Source organism: Ischnura elegans, chromosome 10 (assembly GCF_921293095.1).
Source record: "Ischnura elegans chromosome 10, ioIscEleg1.1, whole genome shotgun sequence".
Taxonomy (NCBI): Eukaryota; Metazoa; Arthropoda; class Insecta; order Odonata; family Coenagrionidae; genus Ischnura; species Ischnura elegans.
In genome coordinates this window covers 34,462,295-34,475,828 of record NC_060255.1, presented here as the reverse complement: position 1 = coordinate 34,475,828, position 13,534 = coordinate 34,462,295, and the positions used below count along the sequence as shown (strand labels likewise).

Below are 13,534 nucleotides of genomic sequence, written 5' to 3'. Positions count from 1 at the left end.
ATTCTATTGATGCTCCAAAAGGATAGACTTATCTTCCTGAAGCATTAGATTGTGATGAAATGCATAAACACATTAGTACAGGGGATATAAATAATATATGTATTTATTTAACTAAAAGCAATTGGAATACTTTTAGGTGACTATAAAATTGTATTAGACAACTAAAACATTGATTTTCATTCATTGATGGAAGATCTCCACCACTTTCCCTGCAGACAAAAACATAAAAGGTAGATATGACCCTTAACTTACCTTCCTGTGGTGGAAGTTGGCCTTTAAGAAGTGTTGGTACGAATTCAGAGAAGAGCTCCTTTGGTGTGGGGAAGTCATCAACCTTGTAGAAGAAGGGAGATGCTCGGACAGCAAAGAAGAATGGAAGTCGAGCAATGTCATCCAAGGTGAAGAGGGACTGCATTGGCCCAGATCCAAATGACCAGAAGGGGAACTTGGATAAAATGAAGAATGCACTCAGCCACACTTTTCATAATCAACCAAGTATTAACTATTGCATCCAAGTAAACCAATACTGATTATCTAACTGTGATTATTGTAATGCTGACAGTATCAAAATTCTCATGAACTTAAAAACAAGGGATGTACGAGTACTAAAAAATTTGAGTCGAGTCGAGTAGTTGGTACTCGAGTCGAATGCTTTGAGTACCAATACGAATGTCGACTCCAGCAGATTTGGTAACAGAGCTATCGTGGGCGGAAAGTTCAGAAATCTGCTGACAGAAGGCGCTATTATGATACTCATGTAATAATATTGTTTTTAAAGTGAATAAGTCATTCTAACGCTTTGGCCTAGGAGTTTCAGCTTGCTCTCTACGAGTCAGTCAACCACTACAGTAGACGACATGAGTGCTGTATATCTTTTCGTTAGCGGTGGTTTTTAGTGTTTAAGTAACATTAATTTTCATTCATCTCCTACTTCTGACACAATTACCATCAACGTTCCTCATTATCTTTTCATTTTTACCCATCAGGCTAAGCATTGAGAATAGAAAATTCACAAGGAAATTCGAAAAATGACAATATGTCGGCGTATGAATTGTTGCATCGCTTGGTCCAGAAATTACCATACTCGACCTGACTAGGCTAAAATTTTGTATAAATATCATTAAACCCAGAATAGACATAATAAAATTTTAGAGGGATTAGTTTTTATGCACAGTAGTTTGCAATTTACTGATTAATGAGATTTTGAAAAGATTGAAATCATTCTGTTATGCTCACTGTAATCCATAAAAAAGAGAAATAAATAAGATCTAGAGGATAGATAAGAGAAGAAAGGCATTATAGAATATTAAACCTGAGAAAGAGAGAAATCCTTCGGGTACAACTCATGTCCTTGAGACCGTGCCAAATCTTCCAGAGACTTGATAGCCTTCACAAAGAGGTAATATAAGTTCTTCAGCTCTGCCTGATCATCTGTTTCAGAATGTTGCAGCTCCTGCAGTAAATAAAATATATAAATCTTTATAAACCATAATATGGTAAAAAAATTGAAATTATAATACTAATAATTCCATAAAAAAATACTGTTAACTTAGCATGCCGATGTATCATGTAAGTAACTACGATGGAGAGGAGATCAATAATTTTTAAAAGGAAATCTTTATTAATAGAAAGTAATATTTTAAGTAGATAATTTTGCATGGCTAGAAATATAATCATGTGGCACATAGATGTTAGCATTTATGGAAAAAATATGATATGTTTATGAACAAAGAAATGCCTTAAGAAATGCCTTCATATAATTAGTAGGTACTTCTTCATGAATTAATGGAATATATCAAATGGAATTTATCGAAATATAAAATGAAGACTTCACATTGCACTTATACATGCAGTTATAAAAATTCACTAACTGAATTTGAAGGTAGACATTTTTTAGCTTTTAACTAAAGGAATCACAAGATCTCATATAATTAGCTGGGGCTCTTTCAACTATTCTTTCCCCACCTTCAATAATGCAATGAATCTTTATGGGATTGCTTGGGAATACCTCAAAATTGATAACCTGGGGCAACCCCAATGAAAAAATTGTATAAACCTGTTTCAAAATTTTATACAATTTATACAATCACCATGGTAATTGTATAAATTGTATAAAATTTTGAAACAGGTTTATACAATTTTTTCATAGGGGAAAGTACAAACTAGGTGACCTGAACAGCAACTTTATGCAAATAAACTATACCCTATAAAAAATATCCTCACCAAGGAGCAAAGAGATCCCGGAGATTGTGCAATCTCAACCCCATTGCTGAGAGGGGGCAAGTTAGCCTTAAACAATTTAGGTAGTCATAATTGATATCAGATATCAATAGTGAAAAATACAAGAAAGGGATGAGGATGCCAATGGAAATTCTCAATAATTAATGTAGAAGCCCACATTAACTAGTGCTGATAAACATAAATGAGTGCTCATATTTTCCACACTGTATGCAGCAGTTATCTTTTGTTAAATAAGCTCACAGTCGATACATTAGATCCTAAAACATTGAACTCCTGGGAATATAAAAAAAACACTGTTATCAAACCAGGTCTCTTACAACTCTAACCTTACCAAAAATTGTGGTGGTTCAACTCTACAAGAGGCGGGTATGACTGATTAAAACCCTAATCAATATTCAAATTCTCCAGAGAAATTTTTAACTATTGTATTGAAAATAATCTTAAGCCTCCAAACTACATAAACTTAACTTCTAAAATTACAAGAACTTTGAACGAACTATCACAAAAATATCACTGACACTAGAAATCCTCTTGCCACTAGAGAATTCCTCAACAACAAGACAGGCAAACAAAACTATAATGAAAGTCACATAATTTATACCTTCAGATAGTTTTCAAGGGCATTCAGGAAATCTTTCAGTTCCACAGTTGGAGCTGATTCCTTCAGAGCAGCCATGACTTCAGTGATGACGTGATTCACCCCAGACAGCATACATGCTATACATTAAATATACGTATAAGTAGTGTATAACATGCGTATACAGTAGAAGATACACGTATACTGTATACATATAAAAACCTTCTACCCACCATCTACCAAATGCACTCAGCAAATGTCCTCCTACCCATTGGCGGATACAGAAAAAACTCAAGGGGGGGGCGCAACATATCTTGAGTTGTCTTTACTTTTATCGTAATAAAAGATGATCAAGTCACAGGCAAAGTATATGAAAATTTATTTAAAGTGATTTTAAACATGCAAAAGACAATGCCATATTATGCCATAAAAAAGTTACAATTGTGGTTTTGCATTTTTGGCAATACAGGCGGACCCGCAAGGGGGAGGCGCACGCCCCCTGCGCCCCCCATCTGTATCCGCCACTGCTCCTACCATGCATATACAGTATACGTATACAGTATGCAACACACATATAACGTAAAAAAACCCTAGGTTGGGCAGAATCCCAGAAGACACAAAATAAAGATAAAAAACACATTAAGAACTGAATTTTCGGTGGCATTACCACCTTCCCTAAGACTCAGGTCCACTAACAAGGAGACTTTGCCTAACTGATGTCAAGAAAGAAGATGAGACCCTTTTTATTTGTAAGTAGACACTTAGGTAATAATACTGCTGAAGGGTTTTGTCCAAATACGCCCGGGTTTGAGAGAAAAAAGCATTTAAAAATTTAAAAATACGGTCACCTTTAATTTAATTTAAAAATTTCCCCCGTTGTTTAAAGGTCGATTTGGCCCAGTGGTACCGTATTGCACTTTCGTTTTGAAAGGCCAGGGTTCGAGGCTCGGAATGAGTCATTTTTTTCCAGTCTGCCACTTTCTCCATTTTTTGTAATTTGTTCCATCTTCTTCAGATTTGTTGATTTCAGACGTTACACGTTTTTTTACTTGACTGCTTTCTGAGAATAAGCCTTAAATTGGCATTCATGTCGCTAGCTTACCTTGCTTCGAATTATTCTTTCCGTTGCCGAGATTCATCCAAGCAGGAGTGATATATAACTCTGATGCTGGCGTCGTAGTAAAGGGAACTCGTTTCCGAAGCAAAAGATTTTAAACATGCCGACTTTGAAGAGTTTCCCAGGTTCCTACTTCGAGTAGAGTTTTACCTGTCCACCTCTATGATCAATTTTGAGTTCTCCAAGGGCTAAACGTTGTTTTTTTTACATTTATTGCTTTCAATTAATCTATTTTTAACTTGGTAATTGTTAGAATTGCGACAAAATTTCGTTGGACAAGTTTCGCAAACAACAACAGCAAACACAAACGTTATAACGGTAGATGATTACCTAGGTGGAGGTGAAACAAGTAAATGAAGAACTTAAGAGGCTGATAAACTTCGGCAGGATCAATTTCGCAAACGGCAAACACAACACAGTTAACGCAACATTATTCATGTGGCCGTTGGATGTAAGAGCTGGTGAAAGCGGTTATGGATGCGGTGTGTTTTTGTATCTGTGGAAATCGACTATTGGTGGAATCGACCATCGACGGAATCCACAATCGATTGGTCAAAATCACGGGCGGGAGTTCAAAAAAATTAAGTTTCGCCTTATGACTTGAGGAATAAATCCCTCAGAGAAAAATATCTTTTTTGTTTCATCTCCTCTCAGTAGATAAAAAAGCACGAGTGAAATCACATTTCGAAGAGCATTTTTCTTTATGAAACGAGGGAAACTTTTCATGGCAGGATTTTTTACATCTTTTCAAGAGAGTTGATTGATTTTAAAAATTAATCTGCATTTCATAATAACCCAGGCCGACGGCATTCTTGGGTGTTCCGAACAGAAATGATAAAACACTCTTGGTAGGCATTTTCTCGGGCGTTCACCTTTGTTCCAACACAGCCCCGTTGGATAGCGTTCACGAGTGTTCCAGAGCAGAAAGGCAAACTCTCTCAGGAGGTGTTCTACCGTGTTCCTAGAGAATTTCTGAACTGGTTTATCAGCACAGCGTTTACTAACGTGCAGAAAAGAGGAAAACACAAATACACGTGGAAGAAAATCGACAAAGGCAATGAAAACATCTAAGAACGCATCAGAACCCTTAGAGAACATCTGTAAACGCTCTCCAGCACTGTTATCAGCCTCCTTCATTTTTGCCAGGGCTGCCTGAAGCCAACCGGGAAAAATAAATTCACTAATGAATCAGTTTAAAGATATTAAATGAGACGACGTCTTTATCCAATGAAACCAGAAGGATAATAAGAAGAGAGTAGCGGCTCGAGCAGACACCTTTACAAAAAATGAAGATACCTGTACAAACGTAATTATGTATATGCTTTGCCAACCTCACTGCCGTGAATGACACCTGCCCTTTGCGAACAGGTCCCACTCCATGTTTTCAGGGAAGAGTTAGCTGGTAAGGTTTTCCAACTAAATTCCAACAGTGTTTTTCACGTGACACCATCACGTGGACTACCATTCGTCTGGCTCTAACCCTTCCACATATTTGGCGTGGGTGGCCCTTTCCGAGGTAATTTGGATTTATTCCTGTCAATGCAACTCTTGGGGTCATAGGAGCACGCAAGTAACGGAAAGGTTTTAGCCCATTGGAAAGGACACTGTGTATACTGAAGGCTACATATGGAAATAGTATACGGACAGAGTAACCTTTAAAGGACACTTATTGTTTACTAATGGCTACTCAGTAGCGGTTACAGAAAAAAAACTCAAGAGGGGGGCACAAAAGATATCTTGACCAACCTTTACTTTCCTTCAGAGTAGCCATGACTTCAGTGAAGACGCCATTCACAGTCTCAGGAAGGTTAGCCATGAACTGAAAGTGAATGATGATATTGTGAATTTTCTGAATGCACATGACAAGAGAAGAAATTGAAAATTATGATCAACTAATCAAATGTAAACCTAAAGGAAATAATACAGCTAACATGTAAGATCCAAGAATAAAACATTGAGAGCTGTTATGATGGAAATATTTAAACATTTGAATAATCTGTCCATCTCAAAATCATTATAAAACATTTTTAGTTCATTTTTATTTATATTTAATGATAATGATTAAATCATTAGTGATTTTTTTAATAAACTGGGCTGAGATAAGATTCAGCTGATTTAACCCGGGAGTGGTCGCCGCGTGTCACTCCGACCCGCACGCAACTATTTATATCTGTCCTGTATGTGCAAAGTAACGAACGGTCTTCACTTTCCGTGTAGCTGCTTCTCTAAAACCCTCCTACCATACCCTGTTGAGTTTCTTCAATTTCCGCTCGTTTGTTGACCTAGTCGTGCATGTGCGGGTCACCCTGACCCGCAGCGACCATTAGCGTTGTCAAAAATTGTGGTTTGGACCTTAGGGTTGGGGTGAGTGGAGGTCGCGATGGATGGATGTATGTGTTGAGGACTGGGTTAGGGGCCGTCGGGGGGGGAGGCCCTGGTGTGACATGACTTAGTGCAAGACAGAGACAAGGGGTCAGTGTTTGGCGTGACATCAACCGAGAAGCATCTATTCTGTAATGTGAACCATTTCTATTGTTAATACAGTCCACTAAGTATCTTTACGCGTCTTTCATTTCATTAAAGTTACCACCAAATATGGCCGAGATCGTGACTGTAAAAACACTACAGTTGAAGAAACTAAAGCCCTGTTGGGTTTATTGTATTACGCAGGTGTGTTGAAGGCTTCACATCTGAACGCAGAAGAGTTGTGGGAAGAAGTGCGTCTATTCAAGTGTGTAATGTCTTTGAATCGATTTAGATTTTTGCTTCGAATGCTAAGATTCGATGATAAAAGAACCCAAGTGCAGAGGATAGAAGTGGACAAGTTAGCACCTTTCAGGGATGTTTTTGAATTTGTTGTAAAGGAATGTAAATCAAACTTTTCTGTTGGTGAGTACACAACAGTTGACGAAATGTTGTGGGCCTTCCGTGGAAGGTGCGGTTTCAGGCAGTATATGCGGAATAAGCCTGCGAAATATGGTTTGAAGGTGTTTTCATTGGTTGACTCACGAACATTTTATGCACTCAACATGGAAGTATATCTTGGAAAACAACGCCCGGGACCTCATGAACACATAAGTCAAACACCATCTCCAGTAGTAGTCAGGCTTGTCGAACCGATAAGTGGAAGCAACAGAAAAGTCACTTATGATAACTGGTTTTCTAGTACTGCCCTTTCTAATGATCTCTTGCAAAATCAAAAACTCACCACAGTTGGGACAATCAGGAAAAACAAAAAAGAGATACCTCCAGAGTTTTTGAGAACTAAGAATCGAGAAGTACACTCGTCAATTTTTGGTTTTGCCAAAAACTTGACAACACTCGTATCTTATGTCCCGAATAAGAACAAGGTTGTTCTATTGACCTCCACCATGCACCACAGTAAAAGTATTGACAATGCCACAGGAGAACAAAAGAAACCAGAGATAATAACATTTTACAACGCCACAAAAGGAGGAGTTGATGTGGTTGATGAAATGTGTGGCAATTACTCTGTCGCCAGAAAGACAAATTATTGGCCCCTCACAGCATTTTACCATATTTTAGACATCATAGGACTAAACTCTCTCATCATTTGCTCCTGAAATAACAAAGAAAGAAAACTTGTACGAAGGAAATGGCTCAAAGAGTTGGCTACGGAACTAGTTACACCTCACCTTAGAACTCGTCTTCAAGGATCTCTGTCAAAGTCAACCCGTACCAATATTTTGGACATACTAAAAGAAGACATTGCTCGCCCTCCAGTAGAAGTCCTGAACAAGAGAAAGCGGTGTGGACTTTGCGACCGTCAAGGCAACAAGTCGGCTCACAACTGTGCGTCATGCAACATCCCTGTCTGTGGCAAACACTCCAAGCCCACTTGTCTCAACTGTATTGACATGGAATAAATGGGGAGTTTTTTTATATTATACACATAGGAACTACACAATATTTTTACACCTGAAAGTTTTGATGTGCTTTTATAAAAAATAAATTTGTGTATCTAATCAAGTTGTGGGTTTTGTAGGTTCACGCGTGGCCAAGATACCTCAACTATACTGACTTTGGGATGCAACTAAACCAATAACTTGACATTTGTAGTGACATAAAGTTGTGGAAGTATATATTTGTTCTTATTGGAAAAATATTATGAAGTAATAGTTGAAGTTCAAATATTATGAAGTAATAGGTCAAGCCATTGAGTCCCATCTTTCTGATCATAAGGCCATAGTTACAACCATAGAAGTACCAATATCCTCACTCTCGTCTACCAAATCATTCTTCTCTAAAAAAAGAATTTTCACCTTGGAAAACATTGAAGATTTCTGCAATAATCTGCAACTTACTACTTGGGATCCTGTATATAGTGCAAAATCAGTGAATGATAAATTTAATAATTTCCTGGATATTTTCCTTACGCTCTTCAATGGTTGCTTTCCTCTTGTAAAAGCTAGTTCAAATAGACCTCAAAATAAAACCTGGGTTACTCCTGAAGTAATACAAAATTCACAAATTCTAAAAGCTCTGTGGTCAGCTTACAAAGCTACCAATGACAATGATATTAAGGAACAATATATTGCTTTCAAAAAGTACTACTCAAGTTTAATCACTACTACTAAAAGGATTTGTAATATCAATTCCATCTATTCTTCAGATAATAAATCAAAAACAGCTTGGAATATAATAAATAACACCTCTGGAAAATTGAGAAAGAATAAATCACCCAAAGAAATCTTACACAATGATATTCTTGTTTCAGACCCAGACATGATTGCAGTTAATTTCAATACGCATTTTCTCAATCCCTTGAAAACATCATCTATGTTACAAGTCAATACAGATAATTGTCCTCAAAATAACTCTGTTCTAAATAACATGTACCTTTACCCTACTAATGAGAAAGAAATAGAATCAATCATCAATAAAATTAATACAAAACACTCAGCTGGGTGGGATGGGGTTCCCTGCTCCCTCCTAAAGGGTAATTGCATAAGATATCTTCTTACTCCTATCACTCATTTGGTCAATGCCTCTCTCTCCTCGGGTATTTTCCCTGACAAACTAAAAATGGCAGTTGTAACTCCTCTACACAAAAAGGGTGATATTCAATCAATTGAAAACTATCGACCCATATCAAAACTTTCAGTTTTCTCTAAAATATTAGAAAGTGTCATTTCAAAAAGAATAATGTCATTCCTGATAAAAAACAACATCTTATCCAAATCTCAGTTTGGTTTCATAGGTGGTCTTTCGGCAGAATTTGCCATTTATAAATTTATTGACTCTGTTCTTGAAGGTCTTGATCATCACCTCAATACCGTTGGTATTTTTTATGATTTGTCTAAGGCTTTTGATTCTGTTGACCATGAGACTCTCTTGAGGAAAATCCATATATATGGTATGAGAGGAATTGCAAACAATCTAATCAGGTCATTTCTTGAAAAAAGAACCCAGGCAGTAACCATTATAACCGATAACATGGTTAAACATACCTCACCTCACCAGGAGATATTGAGGGGTGTTCCTCAAGGCTCCATTCTTGGGCCCCTGCTTTTTTTGTTATATATCAATGATCTACCCTCACAATTAAAAGGAAATATTTTTATGTATGCTGATGATACAAATCATCTACTGAAACATGATGGCAATATTGTTGTTCCCACTCAAAATGCTGTCATCAAAATGGAAACATGGTGTTCATCTAACAAAGTGGCTATAAATAAATCCAAGTCTTCCTTTATATTTTTCCATCCTACTCAAAAAAAAATTGATTACAGCCCGTATATTAAATTTTCGGATTGTACTGTTAAGCGGGTTACTGATACCAAATTTCTAGGCATCTCCATAAATGAAAATCTAAACTGGGATACCCATATAAATTGCATTTCATCCTCGGTGGCTTCAGGCTGCTACTTAATTAGACGGGTGATTCAGCTCACAAATACAGAAACAGCTAAATCAATTTACTATGCACATATTTATAGTAGATTAAAATATGGTATTTTAGCCTGGGGTCACTCCCCTAAGTCAGTCCGTCTTTTTAAACTACAAAAATGGTCGGTAAGAATATTATGCAAAGCTAAAAAACAAGCTAGCTGCCGTAATCTTTTCAAAAGGTTACAGATCCTTCCCCTTCCTTGTATTTATATTTATTATGCTGTGATGTTAATTAGAGAATTTAAACAAAAGTTGTGCCTTACCTTGAATAACGATATTCATGATTATCATACAAGAAGTAGAAATGAGCTCGCAGTGAGGCAACAAAATCTTTCTCTCTTTAGTAGAGGGCCTATCAATATGAGTATTAAAATTTATAATAAATTACCTAAATCAATCAAAGACGAAATCAGACCTGGCCTTTTCAAAGCAAAATTAAAAAAATATCTTTTAGATCATTGCTACTATTCAATTGATGAATTCTTTGAGAATGCCTCGCAACTAATGTAATATATGTATATATAAATATATATATACTACTTCATTCATTCACACGACGCCTTAAGCGTAAACATACAAATAAATTCACAGGTAAGGAAAGAAAGGGATAGGAACATGGAATAGAAAAAGGACAAGGACAACGGTGCTGTGGTAGGTGGAAAAAAGCCAGAAATCAGAGGGTAAAAATGCGGCCTGACTGGGACTCGAACCCAGAACCTCCTGGTTGCCGGCCAGGTGCTCTACCAGTTGCGCTACCAGGACGCTTAGATTTACCATGATTTCGGCGGGGGTTTATACACAGGAAACTCCCTTTGCTTTGGCCCACAAGAGTAACCAATAGATGGCACTGGGGCAGCTCACCACTCACCAACGGAAGGAATGGACGAGGACACAAGGATGAAAGGAAAGGTACACACTCACACGATAGCAGGAAAGAGACAGGAACATGCGTTTCGGGGCACGCAGAGCCCAAGTGAAATAAGCCAATATGGCCGATACACTACTTCATTCATTCACACGACGCCTTAAGCGTAAACATACAAATAAATTCACAGGTAAGGAAAGAAAGGGATAGGAACATGGAATAGAAAAAGGACAAGGACAACGGTGCTGTGGTAGGTGGAAAAAAGCCAGAAATCAGAGGGTAAAAATGCGGCCTGACTGGGACTCGAACCCAGAACCTCCTGGTTGCCGGCCAGGTGCTCTACCAGTTGCGCTACCAGGACGCTTAGATTTACCATGATTTCGGCGGGGGTTTATACACAGGAAACTCCCTTTGCTTTGGCCCACAAGAGTAACCAATAGATGGCACTGGGGCAGCTCACCACTCACCAACGGAAGGAATGGACGAGGACACAAGGATGAAAGGAAAGGTACACACTCACACGATAGCAGGAAAGAGACAGGAACATGCGTTTCGGGGCACGCAGAGCCCAAGTGAAATAAGCCAATATGGCCGATACACTACTTCATTCATTCACACGACGCCTTAAGCGTAAACATACAAATAAATTCACAGGTAAGGAAAGAAAGGGATAGGAACATGGAATAGAAAAAGGACAAGGACAACGGTGCTGTGGTAGGTGGAAAAAAGCCAGAAATCAGAGGGTAAAAATGCGGCCTGACTGGGACTCGAACCCAGAACCTCCTGGTTGCCGGCCAGGTGCTCTACCAGTTGCGCTACCAGGACGCTTAGATTTACCATGATTTCGGCGGGGGTTTATACACAGGAAACTCCCTTTGCTTTGGCCCACAAGAGTAACCAATAGATGGCACTGGGGCAGCTCACCACTCACCAACGGAAGGAATGGACGAGGACACAAGGATGAAAGGAAAGGTACACACTCACACGATAGCAGGAAAGAGACAGGAACATGCGTTTCGGGGCACGCAGAGCCCAAGTGAAATAAGCCAATATGGCCGATACACTACTTCATTCATTCACACGACGCCTTAAGCGTAAACATACAAATAAATTCACAGGTAAGGAAAGAAAGGGATAGGAACATGGAATAGAAAAAGGACAAGGACAACGGTGCTGTGGTAGGTGGAAAAAAGCCAGAAATCAGAGGGTAAAAATGCGGCCTGACTGGGACTCGAACCCAGAACCTCCTGGTTGCCGGCCAGGTGCTCTACCAGTTGCGCTACCAGGACGCTTAGATTTACCATGATTTCGGCGGGGGTTATATATATATATATATATATATATATATATATATATATATATATATATATATATATATATATATGTGTATATATATATATATATATATGTATATATATTGTAATATATTGTGAGTTACTTTGTATTTTTGATTTGCTTTTTATGTTTTCCTGACGGGTCCTATATATGTATATTCATATCTTTTCTGTGACCAATAAAATATTATTATTATTATTATCATATAAGTTTTCTTTTAATCTATGTGATAAACCATGGCTCATTGATATTTCGTTTTTTTTTTAAGAAAATATGTACAACATTTTCATGCTTCAATAACTTGAAAACTTTTCCTTATAACAATAAGCCATACATTAATCTTTTATTTCTTTATAACCTATGTTCAATATTAAAGAGTGAAAAATTATTGTAAGTAAGCTAGTTAGCCGTAAAATTACTAAAAAACTTGTACTATGACAAAAATCTCATTTTTTGTGATACTTTTTCTTTAATTCCGAAAAAAATATAAAAGCAATAAAATGTCATTTTTAAACACATGCTTTGAGTTTATATACCTTGGAACTGAAAAGTATAAAGCTATAAAAAAAAACAAAAATGTAAATTAAGCTTTAAAACAATTTCTTTTAGAGCGGGTCAGAGTGACCCGCAGCGACCACGTAAGGCTACATGTTAGGCGCGACTACTCCCGGGTTAAAGCAAACTTTTTTCATTCAGCAAGGCTTCAACCAACTAGCACAGTCAAAACTATTGACACACTTCATTGAAAGACTAATAACAGAGAAATGCTTTTGACTTAGAGAGTGGTGGGTGGTGAGCTACTATATGTATCTTACTATTGGTGGCTCCTCTACTACCAATTTTTTTGCTCTGTTAATAATAACTTTTAAATTAAAATTGCTGTTATTAACTGAGTGCTTGACGTCAATATATGCCACCCATACATCAAAGCTTAGCCCGTGAATTGACATCATTTTGCCGACAATATAGCAGCAAAAGACCAATCTCTGCTCGCAAGGAAGGAAAGAAAACATGGCTAATTACTTGATTGAACCGGGTCCTAAATATCACAAGCACCAAACAGTGGCTCTAATTCAAGTTTTCATCCCTGGACTGAGTGCAATTGCAGATGTAGGGGAATATGGCAAACAACTGCCTTCAAAAAACAGGCTGTACAGACAAGAAAAAATTTTAACCCACATGTAGCTAACATTATAATGCATAAATATTTCATTTCAAGCAAATAAATAGTTGGCTTGAAGATTTTAGATGTATTTAAAAATTAAATACAGAAAGGTGCTCCTATGAAGATATAGCCCACAAATAGGATGTTTCAGTATCAATAGCAATAATATTTCCCTAAAAGATGGAAAATCACAAAATAAAATATTTCAAAGCGTATACGCCTAAAAAATGTGCAAGTAAAATAATTTGACAAGGCATTAAACCTAATTATGAAGCTAATCAGGAATTCATAAAGTAAGAAACTATTAAAAACGGACAA

The 13,534-nt window shown here is 37.4% G+C and overlaps 1 protein-coding gene across 1 annotated transcript in view; it reads right to left on the bottom strand.

Moving 5' to 3' along the window:
* Window positions 1–13,534, bottom strand: part of LOC124167253 (apolipophorins-like) — a 51,667-nt gene that overhangs the window by 20,533 nt on the left and 17,600 nt on the right. The window contains exons 3-6 of the mRNA XM_046545139.1: window positions 5,682–5,754; window positions 2,843–2,958; window positions 1,313–1,453; window positions 253–445 (exon numbers count right to left, since the gene is read on the bottom strand). Of these exons, the coding sequence (XP_046401095.1) occupies window positions 253–445; window positions 1,313–1,453; window positions 2,843–2,958; window positions 5,682–5,754 (523 nt within the window). The remainder of the gene's footprint in view (window positions 1–252; window positions 446–1,312; window positions 1,454–2,842; window positions 2,959–5,681; window positions 5,755–13,534) is intronic.